The sequence below is a fragment of the Motacilla alba genome, chromosome 1 (assembly GCF_015832195.1).
Source record: "Motacilla alba alba isolate MOTALB_02 chromosome 1, Motacilla_alba_V1.0_pri, whole genome shotgun sequence".
Classification (NCBI taxonomy): Eukaryota; Metazoa; Chordata; class Aves; order Passeriformes; family Motacillidae; genus Motacilla; species Motacilla alba.
The window spans coordinates 82442852-82465838 of NC_052016.1; the positions used below are offsets into that span (position 1 = coordinate 82442852).

Here is a 22987-nt window from a genome sequence, read left to right on the forward strand (position 1 = left end):
AGGCAGCTTAAAATCAATTGTGCCCTAAAATGAAAGAGGGATGGTGATAAAGCAAGGAAAAGCATAAAACAGGGAGGCTGAGATATGCACTGAACACAACTGCTTTTCACTCCAGCCAGGCCTTCCAGGGAGCTGGAACTGCCCAGAGTTGTGACAAAATAAATGAACCAAAAATGGTCTCTTTATCATCAGCATCATTTCCCTCCCCTGAAACTTCTTCCTCAAAGAAAGAATGTTCTGTTGGATGTTCTGTTCTTTGGTCCAATCCTACCATGGCCATCATTGAATTTTCTGAATGCAGATGTGAGAATACAAGAGTTTCTACAGGAGTACCACTCAGTTCATAGCCTTGCCCACCTACTCCAGTAACTATCTCTAGAAAGGGTCCGCCATGCAAAGTTTTTCCAACTGTGGAGGACCAGAATGTACAGTCATGCTTGCCTGCATGAAACAGTCTGCACTTTTGATGATCTGAAGCAGCCCAATGTTGCTTCTTACTATTTAATTGTCAATAATGTGCTTTTCTTTTATGAGTTTAATAATTACTTAGCAACTTCTTTGTTATGACTGGTGAAATGGTTCAGTTAGGTTTATATGTATTTTTAAAAGTCCACTATCATGTCAAAAATCGTGTTGATCCTACTTCCTCCTCTGAATAAGGACTTCCAATTAAATTTCTCATGGAGGTGATTTCATTTCACATCATTCTCCAGCTCCCTCTTTCAATAAGTTCTAGTATATTTAATTTCTCTTAGCACAAAAATTATTGTATATTAAGCTTCAATAAAACTTGTTTATTTTCTCTGTTTCTATGAGTTCTGCTGTACTCATTTCACAAGCTGGAATCAGAAGTCCATATAGTCAAGATTCAACACATTATTTTATAAGGGTGATTTCATCTGGTTTTATTTTTATTATCCAATATTTCTTAAAATTTCCATTTTTTTAAACAATGAACATGAAATCAGAATGTTCATGCTACCATCTTTAGTAAATCATAGGTCCCAGGCAGTAGGTGGTTAGAATCAGTCATTGTATACAGTTTGGTTTGTTTTCCCACACTGGCTAATTTGCACTAATCAACTCTGAATTTCATTTGCCACTTTGTTACATAGTCAGTCAATATTTTGAAACCCTACTGCGGACCTTTACAGTACTTTTTTACTTTTATAATCCTGAATAATATAAAATTATCAGCAAATTTTATTCTCACTATTTACTTTGTCTTTCAGATAATTAATGAGTATGATGACCAACACATACTAAAAGAGGCATCTTATTTGAGTGCCTTCTATTGAAAAAAAGCCTATTTATTTTTTTTTTCCAAGTGTTTCTATCTGCTGTGACTGATGTAATTAGATGTTTTCTGTTTGGTTTGGTTTTCTGTTTTGCTTTGTTTGGGATTTTATTATCTTTTCTAGGATACCCTGAAATCTAAAATGTATGATGCTAATATTTGTTTCTATGATTTTTTGGGCAAGACCTCCTTCTGGAAAACTTTGTTGACTTATCCCTCTTCAAACAGTTTTTATAGTGATTTTTATAATACCGTATATTCTGGGATAATGCTGTTTTTTCTATGCAGTGTCCTGCTGTTGCAGCAACATTTCAATACATCTGAACCTTCAGTTCTCAAGGTAAAATGTTGGACAACAGTAGCTGATAATTATGTGGCACTCAAGGCTTCAATCCAGTATGTCTCAACTGGTTTAAAATATATGTATTAAATCATACAGTTTCAAGGCTAATGTTTTCTAAAATAATACAGCTATCATCTAAGTATAGGTATTTCTTTTCAAAATTTTCCCATCAAATTTGAAGGATGGTAGAGGACATTTAAGGTAGAGATCCACTGGTACAAGTACTGAATACAAGACAGTTTGAAGCTACGATTTACTTACTGGCAATATAATTACCAAACACCATTAATAGGTGGTGTGAGTCACTCATCTAAGAGAATATTAATACAAATTTCTCTGTACTTGTGCTATTTGTCTCATAACCTGAAGTGGTGGAACGTGTTCAATGTTTACAGTCAACAGAAGACTGCATTTGAGTAGATATACTATTGTGTACTTCTCTTCAAAGTGAATAGTAACTTGTGCTTGATAAAGACATGTTTGCTTTATAAATGCCACAGTACCAGGAAAAATTCATTATGTCATTGAGGAGGGAACAAGCTAAGAAGGATGGAATATTCTGTTTTCATATAAATACCAAATAACACAGAAAATAATATATTTTAGGAAAAAACAATTAAACACATCTTTGAATTGTACAAACACTGGAATAGGTGGCTGGGAAGGTTGTATAGCCTCTAACATTAGGCAAGTCTCCCAGGAAAATGATTTAAGGATATCTGAGCATAGCATAGGAGAGAAGGTTGGCTATATGATTACTTACATTTCCTACTAACTCATTTTCTTCTGATTCTAACATAGTCACCCCCTCAGTAAGCTCTACTTTTTATGTTAAAAGTAGAATTATAACCTTAAGATAAACAACGTAGCCTGTTAAAAGGAGACAATGTGCATGTCACTGCTTCTTCTTTTATATGTAATTGTCAGACCTTCTATTTGCTTTGAAGTTTATTTTTTTAGCATTTGTTTAAAACTGCATACACCAAGCTTTTAGAAAATCTTGTTCTGTGCATGTATTAAGCAAAAAACAAGTGTTTTGTCACACAGCTAGAAATTCATAGATTCATTTTAGTTTTGCATGTTTTGCAGTATTTGCTCACAGTAATAGACTGTGGATTCCTGAACTGTTTCCACAGAAAAGGCAATACAAAATCTGTTTCAAGTAATTTTGGTGAGGGCTGAGTTGTCACTCAATAATATGTTTACCGAAGTGAAATCCTTACTTGAATGAGAAATCCAGAAGCCTTTACTTTGCATTTCTCCCCTAGTTTAATTCTAATATTCCCTTGCATAGAGTGGTATTCTGTTCAGATATCTAAATTCATTTGACTAAATGTATATGTCGCCTACCACTTGAGATGTTACAGTGTTTCTAAGGCACAAGCCTGGCAAAAATTATATGAGTCACGGGAATTCTGCACCTTTTGAAAGGAGCAGCTGAAAAGCCAGTGAGAATATCTCGAGGCATCTCAAAGCATCAGACATTTGTGGTTAGACATCTATTATCCCACGATAACTGAGACATGCCTTTTTAGGTCTTCGTTTTACCACAAGGTTGGCAAACAACAGTCAAATGGTGATTTCTACAGCTGATAGAAAATCACTCGCTGAGTTTTGCTTTTCCTATTTCACACTATCACTCTGCTTATGCTAACAGTTTTTGCTTTGTTGATAGTGCTTTTGCATTTTTATTTAAAAAAAAAAAAAAAACCAAACCAAAACTGCCACTCACACTCTTCTTTCTTGACTTTTCTTTATTTGAGTCCAGGTGCAGTTTAGCGCAGAAGCTCTTAAGTATCCAAATATCCAGAGTCATCTGCAAGGTGCAATCCACATTCACAACATGTCTGTGCTGATTTGCTTGTTAATTATAAGCAGACATAAACAAACTCATATATTCCCTGGAACTAGCCCTTGCACAAAGACTTCATAGGACTTCTCAATTTTCTCAAGCGCACAAATAGAAATGCTCTTACACTTCTGGATGAAATAGTTTATGAAATTATCCTTCACAGCTGCTTTTTACCAGCCTTGCAGCTGAGACGCCATAACTGATCATGTTAATTTCCAGACCATTTTTGTGCAAAGGGAAATAGATTAGTTTAAGCTAACACTGAAGCTTTCCTAAACAGATTTCCTTCTTTGCATTGAAATGGAGAGTGTTTTTCCAGTGAAGCAGCTGTGACTCAAATCATTACTGTTACATGGAAAGGAGTAAAACTAAGAGAGGAGACATTTGGGTAAAGAGTACACTTCAAACTGAGATTTAGTCAAAAAGTAACGAAGGTTTTGTTTTAGAAAAAAGAGCACTTCTGATTTCTTAAATTGTTTGCCACACACTCAGCATTGTGCAAAACATGTTCTCTTTGACTGAGTAAATTGTTTATTAAGCCAAAAACTAGCTATGATTTTTTTTTCTCTGAAGCTCTCCTAGCCCCAGCATTTTCTTTACAACACTGACATTTGAAAATTCACTGAATAATTACATCAGAATGTTTTTTCAGAGCTGTAAAAAATTGACAGTAGGTGGCCTGAACAACTAGCCATCAATTGCCATGAAAGCATGTAGCAGAAAAAATAAATTCTCTGGGAGATGCCTATTACTGTGGTTCCACATTTCTCATATTTTTCCTTTCCCTCTGTCTTGCTTGAATCATGTTTCCTCTGCTGAGGCTGTATATTCTGTAGCTAAACATCCCCATCTATGATCAAGGAGGTAAAGGGAACTGATTTCCCTGCTTGCTTTCTTGCAGGCTTGTTTCACAGGCTAAGTGACTTCCCTTTGGAAGCTGAAATTCAAATCTTTTCTGTTCAAAAGGCATTAAGTGCAGCATATATTCTTAATCTTCTTAAAGAGTCTCTGTATGTGCATAAGTTTATACTCAGAAACATGAACACACACACCATGGCTGCAGAGACAGCGCAACTGGACCTATGTAACAACTAACATAATTTGTATTGTGAAATACTGCGGATTCCAGTGCGAGCATTCCTCACCCAGCACAGACACTCTTGTCTGTTGTTCACAGAAAAAACCCCAACACCATCAAAACAATCCAGTCCTTACAATTATCAGCTCCCAGATGAAGAAGTCAAGCAGCTGATACTGAAGGTGAAAAGGGCAGATGTGACAAGTGCAGAAAATACTTGGATGTTCTTGCAGCTACAGCCAGGTTCTTCATGGCCACAATTAATTAGGTTGGGAGGGCTGCTGGATTGCTCTCTGAGGGACCTCAGCAGTCATAAGAATGCATTATGTCCAGTTGCTCAAAGCCTAGCAGGCTATGTCCTGCTCTCAGACATATGTGTTTTGCCATCTGGACTAAGACAATGCAACAACATACCTGGGCATCAAACCATCAGCCTGTAGGAAACACCACCTGCTTCACAATTTATAGCACATCCTGCCGCCAAATGAATCAGCAACTGCAAACACTCCCAGTTCGCTCACGTAGCTCTGCTTTCCCAGATTACTGAAATATGACAGAGGTGAGTTGTGTAGTCAGGGTTTCCCAGAGCTCAGGGAGAGACACTACACCTGGTGAGTTAGCTTTTTGAGAGCCCACTCTGACTGATCGCAAATAAAGCAAAGGTGACAGCATCATCTTTGTAGATGCAAAGTTATGGGGTTTAGTCTGTATATCAGCTGTGAGAGTATTTCTGAGAAGCTGGGAATTTTACAAGGGTACTGGGTCCGGGAGGCTGCGATCTACGTACTTATATGGTGTGTATATGCTGACAATCTTGACCATTTCTTTCTCTGAAATTTTGTTTCTCAATTTGATTTTTATATGAACAAAAGAAATTATCTTATGTTCACTAGAACTACCTAACAAGGAAATAATAGCCGGAAAAGTGAGTGATTAAGGAGATCTAAACACTAATTTAATCATTTTCTGGATCAACTAAATGAAAAAGGTTTATTGGCGACCCCTTACCTTTCCCCTTCACTTTTTTTTACCCTGGAATATAAAATAGATGTTGGACTGAGACTGAGCTTAATAAAATGCTAGGGTTGTGGCAGTTTTTTTTTTAATTTTTTAATGAAATTACTTTGAGCAGTGCTGGATTTTGCTTCTTCATAATCCTTGGCAGATAAATTACAAAGACAAGACTTATATATTAAAGGATAAGGGATACGAGTACCTTCCTTTGAAGTTTACTTCAGTGACCTCAGGAATGGGCAAGCAAAAGGTTTTCCAGAACTCAGCTATTTTTCTCCTCTAATCTAGTTTTCCTGACTTCTAGGTTGCATCCACTCTGTGCTAGTCTAAGAATAAAGAAAAACAGTCTCTAAAATCAAGCATCCACTTTTGATACACCTTTGAATAAAAGCACCCTAACCATTGTATTCTGTTTCTCAGGTTTGTAAAAGTTTCTGTGATGGAGCTTTGATCTTCAAATTTTACTTTCCCAATTTGTCCGTCTTCTTTCATTCTAAAATCAAATGCAGTTATCAGAGAAGTCCAGGGCTTCTTTTCATCTTGGAGATAGAAAAGAGCTCAATCTGCATCTAAAAGCATGCTCAAGCCATACAGTTTGTTCCCATTATAGAGACAGATACTGAATTATGCAACAAGTTCCCAGTGAGCAATTACATTTTAATCACAGTAAAGATTTTTTCTGCAAAGACACTTCTATAGATGATTTATTTCAAAAGATAGGAATTTTGCCCATATAGCTTAACTGGGAAAGTGTTCAACTTCCCCAGACAAATTTCCTGGCAGAAAGATTGTTTGAGGAGACCAGTAACTAATATTTAAACCACCTTTTTTCTTAATTTCCCCCTTTTATTTTTTTTTTTATGGTAAATCTTTAACACAACCTGACCTATGGTAGATAAGTCTTAGTCTGCAGTTCCATTTGGTCACTCATAGCTTGCTTTCTTGGATTAGAAGCTCCATGAATTATTTTTACTTTCCATAAATGGATTGTGGTGTTTACAGTATTTGCCTTCTGTGCTGCTAAATTAAATAACCATGTAGCATTTCAAAGAATGGCTGAAAATAGAAGTATATTATAGAGGAATGTTCCAGTGCATTTACTGTCAAAATGAAAGTCTCACAGTGAGCAAATAAATGTGATATTTTTCAGAATTAGAGATATGCTTATCATCATGCATTAAATATAAATTAAAAGATATAATAAGTTATGTAAAAATTATAAAATTAAATATTTAAATTCAAAAGACTTTAAAGATGCTTATAATGTTCAAGCTGTGCTGCCACTGCGCTACCAGAAACTTTGGTACGTTCAGCCAAAGGAGGAAAAACTTAAAAGAGATGAGTCCAACAAAAAAGAGATGAGAACCCTTTATTGGTTGGTCTTTCTTCCAAGAATTTGAGCACAGTTTATAATTGGCATTTGTGTTTCACTCATAACTGAAATCCCCACATTCGGTTGCTTGCACAGTCATTGAAATTCAAAAGATATTTTTGGTTTTGATTGGAAAAAAAAGTCAGACTGTACTAAGAGACATGCCAAATGAACCAGTCCTTTTTACAGAACATGCTTTTCTAGCAAGTATAAACAAGCTTGCCTGTGATTAATCTGTCTGTAGCATTTTCACCAGCAGAAAGGAGAAAGCTGTGAAATGGCAAATGCCAGCCCCTTACGGATTTACAGAACACACTCAAAAATTTCAGCTCCACTCAGGAAATCACTTTCTGGAGAATGTTGTTCATGGACTTCAGAATTCTGCCAGGCTGCTGCAGCATGCACCACCCTGAGATTCCAGATAGATTTCCATTAAGTACTTTTTAACTCGCAAGTACTTTTTAACTCACATAACTAGTTGCCTGAATCCATGTGTATGACTATTTAAACAAGCAAATAAATGAATAGATAGGCAGATGCTTAACATGGATCAATGCCATTCATTGCATAGCTGTGCAGTTTCCATCACAAGAGGAGGATTCAGGACTTACATTTTACAATCGGTAACCAATTTTATTGAACTCTATGAAATATAAATGGATGAAGAAATTTTATAACCTGGACTGCAGGATGCTTTCTGATCTTCTCTTAATGCTGAATATTTGTAGTGGTTTTGTACAAGAAAAAAAAAAGTAAAGCAAAAGCTTTGACAGTCACAATGCCTAGCTGTAAACAAGACAGACTGGGACGTTGGGGAAATCACTAAATTACTTAGCACAGCTTGTTCCAATTCTTTTGTATCCTGGAAGAGGCAGTTTGAAAGTGCAACATAATAGATATTATTGTAGCATTCCATTCTAGAATGATTTATTCCATTCTAGAATGATTTATCTCAGTATATAATATTCAGTAATAACCTGAATGTAATTATTTATAGGCATACAGTAACTTCAGGACATGATACTTTGAGCAGTACATGTTGACTTTGGTCCTTTCAAATATTATTGCCTAGCTGTTAGCTGAAGTCTTTACAATTTCTTGATTTTAAAAACCTTCAATATCTTAAAGAAATACCTAGGATAAAAGATAATTATTTCAGTAATCTATATAATCCACACTCACAATTTTAGTGTGTGAATAAAATTGAATAATTTTGATCAAACCGCAGTTGCTGACACAGCAGTCCAAGAATCTTTTTTTTTCTTTTTTTTTTATTTTTCAAATACACAGCCTGATGATAAAGCAAGTGGAAACAACTCAGAAATGAGATAGCAGCCTATACAGAGACCTCACATTTATTTATGTCACTTCTTGAATATTTAAAGAAAATGTTATGATTTTTGTGCCCCATTGTCTATTTTGGAGTGTTTGAGATTGTCAATATGAAGCTGCAATAAAAGTTATGATGGAAGATTTTCCTGATGAGACCCGAAACATTTGGTGTGTCAAATAAAAATAACCAAAGTAAACAAACACACATTATTAGCTAGAAGTGTAAAAAAAGTGAGGGAATTGCATTAGTGCACTCAGATGTGTTAGCAGGGTTTGTTATGAACAAGAATGTTGAAGGTCTAAATAGTATTTTTTTCACCTGTTTGCTGAAAGCATTCTCACGCTTATTTTTTCACTCATTTTTTGGTCTACCTAAAAATCTGTCTTGTTTGGATTTTTTTCTTTCCTCTTCTACAGTGAACTTCTCCACCTTCTTTTTACACCCTCCATTTTTGACCCTTAGGCTCACACTACCATGACAATTTTCCTTCCAATAGTCCTTGATGGAAAAGCCATTCCTTCACTTAAAACAGATTTATGAACATACCTATTGTACTCAGACAGCGTTAGCTCAAAACTTTGAGGAGAGGAAGTGGTCTGTAAAGGCTTAGTGCACCATTCAATACAGTCAGCCTCCATTTGAATGATGCACCCACTGTATTTATAGAGTAATTCAAAGGTGCTTGGCTCCCTGAAATAACAGCAGAATGTTTCATTTTCCACCATCTGAATTAGAACATGTTATATTATTATAGGTAGACTATTTTACTTCAATGAAATGGGAGGAAACCTCAAGAGTGAAGCCAACACAAAGCTTGGTATTAGCATACCAATAGCCTCTGATAGAGGCTTGTATTGCTAATGACACTAGTAAACCAGCTTCTCATTATGCTTTCATAACATGAGAGCTTTGAAAGGTGAAGGGTGCAATACTACCTGCTTTATAATTAATCGAGATTTTCCTGTTGAATATATAGGTTTAGGATTTCATCGCAAAGGTTTAGTTGTGGGAAATTACCTAATTTATTTAGGAAACACATTTTCATTGCAAGTGTGCTTCAGATTAGTAAATATGAGGGCTAAAATCAGAAGGACAACCCAGGAGGACAACCCTACCATATACAACAATGCCATTACTTTATTATATGAAGAGTATGAGCATGGTAGCTCAGAAGCTACACATTTTGATCAGCCTCCTTAGTTTTGCATTGTTTTCCCATAGATGCTGTACTGTAGCCTAAGAAATGGGGTATTTAAATAGGTTTTCTACTAAAATTAAAAGGTCAATAGTTATGATTTTCACCTTAGATAATTCATTCTTCTTGTTCTGCCAGCATATGAAGCCACAGTCACCTACTAGAAAACTTGCCTTGGATTGTCTTTTGCCCCAAGTCCTGCTTTATTTATAATGTTCCTGGCTAATAAGCCCTTTAAAATTTTATTCATGGGCACACAACAAAAGCAACTAGGAAATCTCTTTGTCTCTTCCCCTAGTTTCACTGGGATCTCATAAATATATCTAAGATGTGTTTATATAGCTTCTGTACTTTGATAGGAATTTTTCTGTATATGTACGTTTATAGAGCATTTCACCATTTCAATAGATAGCATCCCTTCACTTGCAAAGATTAGTTAGAATGAAGTCATTATGTCACAAGAAACAGCAGCTTTGATTAACACTTTGCACTCATGAGAATACTGCATGAATTTAATTTAAGCCCTTCCCCCCAAACAGACAAAACTCCAAGGTACACAATTTCAAACAGAGATTAAAACTGGTGTGGGAATAACTTGTAATAGAGTAGCCATTAAAATTAATTTACTTTACAAAATTCCATTACGATTTTCCCTTTACATGTAAAAATTAGGTGTCTTTATTCTTTGGTCACTGCCTTAGAATGGAACAGAACATAGCATAAATTTTTCAACCTCTGTCAAGATTTTGCATTAAACTCTTTGCTCAAGAAAAAAATGTAAGAACAAGTTCAAAACCTGTATAAAAAAGATTGTGAAAATAAACATAGTCATGTAAAGCTGGTTTTGTTTCTCTTTTTCTTTTAATTGAAACCTATCTTCCCAGTTAAATTCCTAGTTAATTTTCCAACTATTCCATGCCCTGAAAATAATAGAAAGAAACCTGACAATTAATGGATTCACTTTCCTTAGAATTCTGAAATATCAATTTCTCATTACTAGAAAGATTAAAAAAAAACAAAGGCTTTTAAAAATATTTGTCAGACAACTTTTGCTGGGACAGCATTTTGGCACTCTGATGACACAGAATTATTTTCCAACACTCTGGGTACTGCTTGAGGGATTTTGAGATGCCTAATTTCTTGTACATTTTCCCTTTTTAATTTTGCTGAGTTTGTGGGCAATTTGGATTTCAGAGCCACTCTAACTTCCAAAATCTGTTTCTAGGCTTTCATTACAAGATTAGTGAGACTTTTACAGATTGCTAATGATGCAACCATGCATTGCAAATAATACTGAGGTATTGAATCATTGACTTTACAGTAACATATGTTTTCTGATACTCTTGTGACTTTCTCTCACTTAAAACAATAATCGATTCAGATCACCCAGAAATGGTTATATTTTTTGGTAGAATATGGGGAAGGAATATCACGTTTCCCATTCTTGCTCACAATCTGTTTTACCTGCTAATGGCGAAGGAAAATGCACAAAAGTACCCGGTACAAGGGCCAGGACTTGATGCTGTCCTCCTGTAAATAATGTGTCTTAATCACCAGGTGAAAGAATCAAGCTCCTTATTTATGGTTGCCCACCCATCCCAGACTGAAATGATGCCTGTCTAGAATAACAAAAGGCAAGCTTTTGGGCTCTGCACAGGCAGTTTAATGCATTCTCAGTGACCATGAATACAAATTCTCCCAAGCTGAGAGAAGGTGAGGCAGAACACAATTTTGTGTCTAGGGTGCTCACCTGAACCAATTGGCCTAGGGCTACTTCTAACAACTGATATTTAATGGTGATGCTTGAAAAATAAGTCATCCAAATTGCATCCTGCAGCTCTGAATTTATTTAGGTACCATAAATTTTTCCAAGCTGGTTGAACTTCAGCTGGGTATGGTTCGTGCTCCACACACACTGACAGCAACAGAGTGTATATTCTTTTCTGAGAGGCAAGAAGCGTTGTCTCAGGGGCAGGATAAATGCAACTATGACTTCTGAGTTGAGCCACGGTTCTTCAGCTCAAATTGCAGAGAGAGAGGCTTGTGTCCATCCTAACCAAGACAAATGTGTCTGAAGTCTGCTTGCACTACACTTGGGCAGAACATCATACTCTTAATGTCACCTTTAGAGATTTGGGATTAAAGTCTTACCTTTTCGGGAGTTAATATACGGCATCCATGGCTTCACTTAAACTTTTAGAATATAGGATTTGTAACAGGATAAATGGGATTCATGTCAAATAGTGTGAATAATTTCACTCAGAAATCATAAGAGTTGAACTTTAAAATGGAGGGAAAGTTATTGAAAGAGTTCAAATTTATTTACAGTGTGAAAACTCAGCTATGTGCAACTTACATAAGGCAGAATCAGATGGAGAATTATTGTTACACTAAAATTGTCAAGATAGAAAGTGATGCTATGACCTCACAGAGTACTCTGCTTTTGGTCCAGGAACACTTTAATTAGCATTTTTTGGGGATGAAACACAGAGGAGAGTAATTTAATTCAAAGGAAAAAAATGGAGAGGAAATTGCGAATACTTTTGAGGTAAATGCTTTTAATGAAAGAACTTTATAAAATTATTGTCTTGGTGAGCTGGAGGAATTGCTAATGTGGTGGAACTTAGATTCAATTACAAATTTATAACGTTCACTCTTCTCTTAAAGGAAAATCCAAACCAGGAAAACTTTGCAGAGGAAGTCAGGGAGGAAGGAATGATTTTACATAATTTGATTTCTTTTCTTCTTTCACTCATATTTAATAAACATTTGGTTCAATTGTGATCAAGGTTTCATTTTTTAAATAACACCTTATAATGAATTATTAAGTAAACAATGGATACTGCAAGAGCAAAATCAGGCTCAGAGAAAATACATGTAACATCCACCTTTTCTAAAGACAGCATTTCTTTTACATGGTTGCTGCATTTAAAATAAGACATGCATGCATATGTAACAATATTTTAGATATTAAATAAAAGAAAAATCATCATTTGTTTTCACCTTTCTAACATTAAAAAGCTGCTGCAAATTTTCAGGTGCTACAAATATACTGACATCTGTAAACTAATCTGACTGAGTTGTGTCATAAGTAGCAAATACTCATTCTACTTTAGAAGAACAGCCTGCTTAACTTACAGGAATTTCACATAACCTTTTTCAAAACAGAAATAAGTGTCAAGTTTGTACACTCACTATTTTTACTAAAGCACATATTTATAGCTAAAAGCATCACTCTTTCCATAAAGCTGCCGCAAACCCTTTGTTTTACAAAGGTGGTGAATACAAATTCTTAACTATGGTATTGCACACATTCTTTAACACTGTAACACTAAACACATAATCAATAAAAGCTCATTAAATACTCCCAAGCAACAGAAATGACAAGAAAAACCTTACAAAAAAGGCCAGTCTAATCGGGGGAATCTGCATGTTCTAAACAGCCAGCTGAAGGTCTTGTCCATCAATGTCTATTTCAATTCTGAGGGCACCATTGACAAGCAGCTCTGTGCTTCACTAAGAGACACTGGCCTGTGAACTGATTTGGAGGTCACCTGTCATTTTGAAAACACGATCAATACAATCCTGAAACGGTCCTCAGATTCATTTAATAAGTGAGAAAGGAATAGGTCAGTTATGCCCTGGTGAGTTGCCTGTTATTTTCTGAAAAGCTTTATTTTTTTTTATCAGTGCATCAAATTCCCTTTGTGCTTTTATAAGCAATGGAATTTGCGTACTTTCACACTGAGAAAATCCCTGAAGAGGACATATCAACATGTTCTTTAATAAAATATGGGTGAGATTTCCCATATTTTCACATCCATGAACTTGTTTTTAGTTCTAAAGTGATAAAACAAGCCCTTCCACTGATTGCTTAATGGTTTGTCAGTCTTACATCAGAGAAAATAACATGAAGTGACTAGCAGGAGGCAAGAAGAACTTAAATGCCATTTCTGATTTCCTTTTTGAAACCACTAAAGTCTACAGGTAATAAATGGTGTTTAGAATAAAAAAATAGAATGTCTTGCTTAACCAGTTGTCAAAACTATTCTTTTCTGTTAAATGTACCTGATAAAAACAATAGTTTCTTTCCAGCTGAAAAAGTTAATTTAAGTCCATTGTATGAAAAAATATTATTGCTGCTTTTTGACAGGAGGAAATAGAAGTTTGCATAACAGTGAGGAAAAGTGGTTTTCCACCCATGATGTCTAACCATTCAATTGATTGCTCCACCTATTTTTGTCTACAGGTGGAGATTTCAGAATTGCACATATTTTCTTGAAAACACGGAGACTATTTTGCAGAGTACTGTTAGAAAATAGTAGCAGAAATTCACCAAACCTAACTGAGGGGCCATATCTCAGCAGAGAGAGCAGCCTTGAGCTGCACGCGTGGTCCCAGGTGAGCACAAATGAGATCCCTCACTTCCCACTGGCTCTGGATGACTCAGCAGAATCCAGACCTAAGAGAGTAAAGAATGAGGGGAGAAACCAAAAGAAGGTGGAGCCCAGATTGTGGGGCTCCAAAATGCAGTGTGCTCTGGACCACTGGAAGATGCTTGAAGCAGACACAATGTGGTATCCCTTCTTCCTCACCTTGTCCCTTCCAAAGGGACATGAAAATGAAACAAACATGCGTGCATGTCATCTTGGCAGATGCCAGAACACCTCTCCTTCACAGCTACCTATTAGCAGTGGCCTGTTTTCTACCTGGAATACAGCTGTCTCCTCTTAAATCCAATGAGATTCATCCTCAGCAACTTTTTAGCAGAGTCCAATCCTAGACATACCCATCATCCCTCATCTGTTGTGGCATTTGGTCCCAGCTGTTTGACCAGCCTTGAACTTTTGCTTTTTAGGCACTTTGCTGGATTGCCTGCCACATATCAAAGGTGGGAATTCATTGTAACTTGTCAGAGTTCTGCTTGTTCTGCAGAGTTAGCAGTTTAATGCTGTGGAAGAAAAATGGCACACACTGCGTACTGCTGACTTCCCTGGCCTCTGTCCCTCAGACTGTAGGTCTTCAGTCCCAGAGCTGGATCAACTCACATGACCTCAGCAGTAGCTTCATCCTGGTGTTTTCCAAGGTCTTCTGCTCAGTTTGCCTTGTGATGCAGTGCCTAGAAGAGGTGAGCCCAGGGCATGACTGCCTCAGTTGGTGAAAATGTCCCCTGCATGGGCAGGAGATTGCTGAAATAATTGCTAAGGCCTACAGGCTTTTTGATTCAGGACTACTTGTACACAGCTTTCTAAGCCACTTCAAGCTGCCTGGCACTGTACTGTAGGGGATGTAAGATGTCAGGACTGGAACTTTTGCTCTTTCCTCCTTAGCTTCTTGTTCATCTTTTTAGGATTGGAGCAACATGTGCTAGCTGCCTCAGGGTTTGCTTCAGGTGTGTGTGGAGGATAGCTTGGCATCCTTGCTACTCACTGGATTCTCTTCATTTCCTGTAGACGACACTTTTTTTTTTGATGTTCATGTAGATGTTTTCTATGATGTTCGTAGCAGAGTTTCTCTGTGATGTAATATTACTGAGCATTTGTCCAAAATATGATCAGAGACCAAGACTTCAGTATAGCTGGGAATAAAACAGCATCTCTTCTTCATTGTTCTATGGAGTCATCTTGAATCCATGCACGCCTTTTGATGACCTGTGATGTTTCATACTCTTTCAAGTCTTCCAGAGACACTTTGGTAATTTTTAATACCTGAAGTTATTGTTCTTCTTACATTTCCCAAATAATCATCTACAAAGACAGCAGTAGGAGCCATGGGATATTTCTCCTTGCCTATGTCTAACTCTTCTCGCTTGCAGCCTACTCTTCTGTTAATGATCTCCATTTAAATTGCAATTCAAATAAAAGAAAAAGAAATTAAAAAAACCCCCACATTTACTGAAAATTAATTTCTTTTGAAAACTTTACTAAGTCATCTATCTAGACATTCTTGCAAGGAATTCTGTTAGGATAACCAACTGTGGTTGCCTTGTAAGAAGAAATGGTACTCAAATCCCAAACTCCAGGCTTCTGTACTTGGCATGGGACATAAACAGTTACCCCATGGTGTAGTTTTGCCTTGCTACACCAATTAGTTCAGATCCACTGACCAAGAAAGATGAGTCAGACCCATAGCCAAGGACTAACACAATGTTGAATAAAAAGAAAAACCAAAACCAGGCTTTGGATAGTGGATGCAGTATATCCATATCAGTGAACACAAGACTCCTTCTGGCAGCCTGCACAACTGCGTAACTGGTCTCATTTATTACCGGGTCATATTGGAAGCAGGGGATTGTGTTGAAAACTCCTGTTCACACACAGCAATTCAGGGGTAAGTTTTGTTCCCTTCTTCAAATTGTTTGTGTGTGTAAGTAAAATTGCATGTAAATTAACTTACTATTCTAGTAGGAAAAAAATGAAAATCAAGCCAGTGGGGGTTTTTAAAGTTTCTTCTGAATCTACTGACACTAGTAGTAATTTGGCTTTCACAAGGAGAAAAAAGAATAGAATATGTAGACTGACAGTTCAAGTGAGATTTTTTTTGTTCTTATATCTTTGGCAAGAATATATTGCCTTATGCTTGTAGATCTTCAGAAGCTGTGTAGTGCTTTTTTTTTTCTTTTTTTTCTTTATTTACCAGACAGGCAAAGCTGAAAGCCATATTATTTTCTGAATAGACGAATTTCTTCCAGTTTCAGCTGGAAACTTTCTTATCTTGAAAAGCCTTTATCAATTTCAAGAGCTGTTCATATTGCTAAAGTAGGAATCTTTCTTCAGGCGACAAAAGCGGGCGTATTCTGTTTGTTATAAGGAAAGGAATGTGATTTATATTCTCACCTTTTTGTACTTGCTACATTCTCTGCTGTTAAAGTACAAGTACTTTAACTGTAGCTGTAGACATTTGCTCTTTTTATATAAAATAAAAACCTACAGACACACTTTCACCACACCAGAATTCTTCTGGTGTCAGTCAGTGGTTTCTCCAGATAAAAAGTCAGGAAAAAAAGAGTAAGTGTTCCCTAAAGAAAGGCAATTGCACCGGAAGCAACACAGAAATACCTCAACCTTGGGTGTATCTATTTAATTCCACTTGGTCCAGACAGAATTCTAAAGAAGCAATAAAGCTGTGCAACAGCCAGAATAGCTGTTAAGGCAGGCACAAGTAGGAGGGAGAAGAAGGAGTGAAAAATCCCCAAACAACAATTGTTATGGATTTCTCTGCAGCAGTAGTTTCCATGAGTCTTACCCACAATATTGGCATTTGAAAATATTCTGAAAGACCCACTTGTGTAGTGCACTTGCACCTATCTCTACCTCTTTTTTCCCCTCCTTTTTCCAGTATCCAAAATATACTGACAAATTACAGAGTTAGTAGTGATCTGTGATGAGCCAAAGAGCCTTTCTCAGAGCAGTTGCAAATCTACTCATTAATTCCTGATTCATGGAAGTAAACTCTTGCTCAAAATCTGAATACTTTATTCATAAATAAAGTTATATGAGATGGAGAGAAAATAATTTGGTTTGGTTTATTAAAACTCCAGGTGGCACAGTGTATTCATCTACAAATACATTTCAGAAGTTTGTCTCACAGTGCACTGTGTACAGTACGCATGAGAGAGATTGTTATTCTAAAACCAGCATGTATCAATTCAGCATGGATTTCCTGGTGTGAAGCATGGGGATTCCTATTATTGTTACAGAAACTTGGTAGCTCTTCATCCAGCCTTAGTCCTAGCTAGACTCATCCTTTCTTTGTCTGTGACTGGATGACACTTAGATCATATCTAAGTGCAATTGTGCATCACATCCAGTACAGTTTTTTATCATGCAGTGCACCCAAGCTGCTGTCAGGAGTAGGCAACTTGAGTTTCCCTCCTGTTAGTCATTCCTGAGGGATAGCCAATCTCATGGGCCAAAGCTCCACCCCAGAACTGATCGAGCCAGCTAGGGACTGGTAGGGCAAGTGTTCCCTGGGGGAGCCTAAGACACCCTCTGGTCTCAAGTGCTGAAAGCAATTCTCAGTTGAAGAAATTATGCCAGTGTTGTTGCCTTCTGCTGGCTAAATAGCATATAACATGGAGGATCTGAATAACTTCCTTGGAATAATAGTATTTCCAAATAGTCATGTTTCAGCTGGCGTAACATAAACATAAATGTAAGAAATGCTGTAGGGGGAATATCTATTATTATGCCAGATGCTATCCTTGAGGAAAAGTATCCAGAAGACAGAAGTTACCCTCAGTCAGAGGGGTCTAGTTATTTCCCTGAATCTTGGACATGCAAACATCATCTGTCTATTACATAAGTTAAATATGAGTAATATGAGATTTAAATGCTTCGGTTTTTGTTTTGAGAAAGGTCAAAGGGTTTGGCAACTAAACACTGAAAATGGAAAAAATCTGTAGTTATTATGTATATATCATTTTCAGGACCTTTTTTAGGGTGTTTTTTCCACACTCTTTTAATACTGTGCTCACTTTAATTCTGCATTTGACTGATTTAGTGTTTTTTAACTGTGTTGTGCTTGTGTCTTCTGTGTGACATCCAGCAGTACGTGAACATTTCCCAACTTCCCAAAGCAACTTCCACTTTAAACATATTTCATGAACTTTGAAGTTATTTTACAAAAGTTCTTTTATGTTTTGTCTTTGATTTTCAAAGCAAGCTGCTTTTTGTTTATTTAATTGTTCTGCAAGGGTTTTTTCCTTCATTTCTTTTACGCTCTAATGAGGCATCCCCCTTCCTTTTTTATCTTTTTCCTTTTTTTTTTTTTAATTGGAGAATTAATAGACTGGCAAAAGGATCACAAGTACTCATTTTATACATTTTCTAAAAAGCTTTGTGATTCTGATTACTAATTGTCCTGGGAGTGTTCTCTGCTTTTTTGGAACCTCATTTGCAGGGTACCAAGAAACTAGCAATCTCAGCACAAATAAAATAAGTTACTAGATCATTGAAAATGCTTTCATTTGGGCTTCATCTGTTATGTGTCGCATATTTCTAGTGATCTGCTGAGTAACTTGCACCTCATTCAAAAGGAACTGAAGAGGCTGCACATTTTGCTGGACTGCTCATTTCTTTGTGAGCCTCTGCCACTCTCACTGAACAGCATTAATGACATTCTGGCTGGGGATTTGAATTTATCCTTGACAAATATTTTTCACTGAGAAGATATTTATAGGCTGCTTGAAACTTGCTAAACATATCTATTTAGAAGAGAAGAGCTACGTTCCTAAGTCTAGCAGCCTAAGATAACTCATATACTTCCTGAATCAATGTTTTGGATAAAGAGGATGGGCTCCAGCATTCACTGTCAGTCAGATATGGAAACAAAGCAGATGTCAGACAACACTCTGCATTTAGCCTAGCAGTTTGAGGTAGCTATCTTGCTTTTAGCAAAATAAAATATAAATTCATAAATGGAATTGAAAAAAGGAAATGAACCTAAGAGTAGCCCTGCGTGCACACATATACATTTATTCCTAGGTTTCCATAGATTATATAAAATAAATCTTACTGTGCATATTAACGAGGGAACTCATTTTTCTTTTTCATTTGCCCAGCCGTGTAATTTTGAAAAACAACAATGTTATACATTATTAAATATATTGCAGACACAAGCATCTGAGTGAATGGTCAAAATATTGCAATATGGTGAGATTGTTTCAGGAAATATATATTCAGGTAAATTCTTCCAGATAATAGTGTATAAACTATTGTGACTTTAATATACGGCATTAGTGTACCTGAAAATATTACAGTTTAGGTTGAGTCAGCTTCTGTTAAAAGACATTTGTGGTACAAAAATAAAACATAAATCCATGCTGTATGCTTTTGGATTTTTTCACCCATTTTGTAGCAAAATAAAAATCACAATATTTTATTTGTGGGTTTTTAAATTTTTAATTATAAGACAAATAAGGATACAAGTTCTAGTATTAATGCAAGTAAGAAAAAGTAATGTGATGATATGTGGAGAGTAAACGCCTAACAACCAAATAAACATGGTCATTTCTCATGAATATATACCTGAGGGCTGGGACATTCTGTGAAGGTCTGTCTACATTCTGTGAAGATAAATCAGAAGAAAATCCAAAGCAACCAGTAACTAATGCCTTCATACCACTGTACTACAGAGACTTCACTTGGGACTGCAGTCACATTAGGTTCTTAGATAGGCAGTGAAGAAAGAAAAGGCAATGTTGCCTAAAAATGCCTCTTTTATGGCATCCTAATTTGCACTGTTGAGGTCTTTGCTACTTCCCATTAACTATAAATGAAGCCATGGGCGACTACATTCCTGCCTTAGGGATTTATGTTATGTGCCACAAATAGGTGAAATGAATCAGATCAAAGCACTCAAGTACATGGAACTGGTGGTGTGTTTTGAGACATCTGAGAACACGATGTATATAGAGCACTTACGCATCACTTTTGGGAATCCCAAAAGCAGACAGGGAAGCAGCTCAGCCCATGCAGTCATACAAGATTTTGGCAAGTGCATGAGAGTAAGAGAGAGGCCGGGGGGTAAGATGAAAGCATCAAAAGAGTGATTTTATCCAGTGAGCATTGCAATGCCAGAGCTAGTATTAAAATGGTGGAATTGACCTTAAAAAGAGAGAAAGAAAAGTAAATATCAAAATGCTGCAGAATGTGGCTGAGCATCCAAGGAAATCTTTAGTATGTTTACTTCACTCAATTGTGAAGTCAGAAGAAGTTACAAATTTGGAGAGGACATGCAGTCTGCATTGAGAGAAGGCCAGAAGCAATACAGCAACAGAAAGATCTCCTTTGTAACTTCGGTCAGGAAGAGGATGAAGGGAGCCTTCACGATGCCAGAAGTGACTAGCAAGGGATTTTCAGCTCTAACCTTTTAGCCCTGTTCTTAGTGGTTAGGAAATGTAAATAGCAAGGACAGCTCTCCAAGTCCCACACTGAGGAAATTATACCCAGGATTCATCTTTCTACATGAGTGGTATATTTATGGAAATATTTGGTTTATCAGTACAATTTGAATACTACATTGTGTAAATCAATTAGTCAAAAAGCATTACTTGAAATATAACAGACCTACTTCAATATCATATATTTGTTTTGAATTACCAGCTCTAGGATACAATGCGTAATCAAGGATACTCTGAGTGGATTCATCTTGAGATTGTGAAGAGTTAACTCCCTCTGTAGACTTTGGACATGATTTCTTGGTTCATTTTCCTAGTATTGATTGGTATTTGTTTTTTGTGCTTTCAGAAATTTTGCTGTTTGCATTAAAGCAGGCAATATTTTCCCCTCCCTGCATCGCCCACACTCCCTCACCTTTACTCCCAGCAAAAGACTGATTAAGAGAACACTCTTTATATGGAACATTGGTCAAAATCTTCAGCCTTTAGAGAGTTATCCTCAGGAAAACAAGTAGAATACATAAAAATGTTCTGCCATCAAATACATGAATCAACACTAAACCTGTTAATTTTTTTTAAGTTCTGAGTCCACTCTTTGCCAACCTCTATTTCAAATATGAACATAGGAAACAATAATCTTTTGGAAGAGTTGGTTTTCTGCTAAATGCATTCATTCAACTGAATCCCAGACATATGCACTGTCAGTAGCAAGAATCTTGTACCCAAACAAGATTCTTTTCACTTTTGCTGGAAGCTTCAGACATCAGATATTTTAGAACTGCACCTAAAAAGCTGTTCTCCATTTCCGTTGGCATGGTCCTTTGCTTTTGCTGTTGCTACTTCCAAGGACAGTACACAAGGTCTTCATGGGTGTCTTGGACTCCCAAGAATCAGGGATCAGGACTGAGCCCTGGTAGCCCCCAGGCTATGGACAGAGGTCCCAAGGGTGGCTTGGCGTTCTCAAAGACTCAGTGCCCACTTTCACTGCCAAGAACATCCTTACTCTTCACAGCGCTTCCCAGTGTGGCCATACACTTCTCAAAATCTGTGTGATTCCATTCAGCCACCCTTCACCATTGGCCACTCATTTGAGCTCTGCACCTGGTCTGCTACCACAGACTTGTACTTTGTTCCCAAGAAGAGCAGAAAAAAAGCTTATTTGGCCTTTGTGTTGGAGAAAGCAAAACTAAATTTTTTCTTGTGGTGCTGAAAAAAACTTTTTACTGATTTTGAAACTAAAAGTAATTGATCTGAATGTTGAGTAATCACTTCAGTGTTTGGTTTAAAATAAACAGTTTTCATCAGACTAGACACAAGAGTAAAGGATGAAAGGTTTGAAAAAAGAGCTCATCTTGATTGAACAGAACATCTATAATTTATAAAACATTTGTCTAGACCGGTTAAAGCCCTTTCTTGGGTGTTTCAGATGCCATTTCACTGTTAATTGATAAATAAAAAGTGCCAAATTTTCCAAAAGTTTATTTTTTTATTTAAAAGTATGTAAACAGTCTTCCCTGGAAGCTTTGGGAAAACCTCATTACACTGTGAACAATTTGTTGGAGCAAAAATACTATGTCTCTGAAGGAAAGTCACAGCTTCCAAAATATATCTATGGTCTCACTTTTACAATATCCTACATTAATGATCTTCATTAATAATTTTATACAATCTGACCAAACAGTTCTTTGAAAGGTTGTGCTAGTGAGGAAGGGATATTCTGGGACATAAATCCAAAGAAATCAATAGAAAAATGGCAAATAATTTCAAAGGGGTAAACATTTCCTCTTAGAAGTCAGTGTAAAATCCATCTTTTGAAGGTTTTATTCCTTATTTTATGGGAGGAAGTATCAATTCCTTAGACAGACAGAGTTCTCTGTTATCTCAAAATTTTTCTGTGATTTTGAGACACACATAAAAAAAGCTGAAAATTCTAGTAGAGTAGGAGAACTAGCAATGAAACAATGATGGATCAAGTCTCAGAAAATTAAGCCAAATTCAGCTAACAGAAGCTCTGAACTGTTCTGGAGAGGTTTTTCTGTGTAATTTGGAACAGGAGTCAAACTTCAATTGTGCAGCATCCTCACTGCTGGCAACATTTGAGACAATCCACCTGGCATCTTTCTGCCTACAAGGAGATTAAATCTGCTTTTTAAATGGAACACCATATCCATCACTCTGTTACTCTGAACTTTTCTTGAGTGAGGAAGTTTTACCATGGTATTAATCTATCTGGATATCAAGACATGTCATTGCCAATAAACTGGTGTCCTTGCGCTATAAGTTTACTTTGCTGACTAACATTCTTTAGTGTTGGCATATATAGAGAAAACTAACAAGTTCAATTATAACATCTTTTATCTTTTCCAATCTTTTTCTATTGATCATCATCTATAAACCCTTCACTTTATTCTTCTTCCTTATGAGATGTTGTTTCAAAAGAATTTATTTCCAGTAAGCTTAAAATTATATGGGTGAAAATAGTACAACTTCAGAGACTGAGAGCTTCTGGAGGTATAATGCTTATTTTATACTGCATTCTTGGAGCATGTCTATATCATATTTATAGAATCATAGAACCAAGTAGTTCAAATTGAAAGAAATTA

General features: G+C 36.5%; 1 protein-coding gene across 8 annotated transcripts in view; it reads left to right on the forward strand.

Annotated features, from left to right (window-relative positions):
* GPC5 (glypican 5) overlaps nucleotides 1–22987 on the forward strand; it is a 603769-nt gene that overhangs the window by 536527 nt on the left and 44255 nt on the right. Inside the window, exon 8 of one of the 8 annotated variants that reach the window (XM_038151858.1) lies at nucleotides 1586–1671. The exons of the other annotated variants lie outside the window; for them this stretch is intronic. Within the exon in view, the coding sequence (XP_038007786.1) occupies nucleotides 1586–1641 (56 nt within the window). The 3' untranslated portion in view covers nucleotides 1642–1671. Of the gene's footprint in view, nucleotides 1–1585; nucleotides 1672–22987 lie in introns of those variants that run through there. 8 annotated transcript variants of the gene reach the window in all.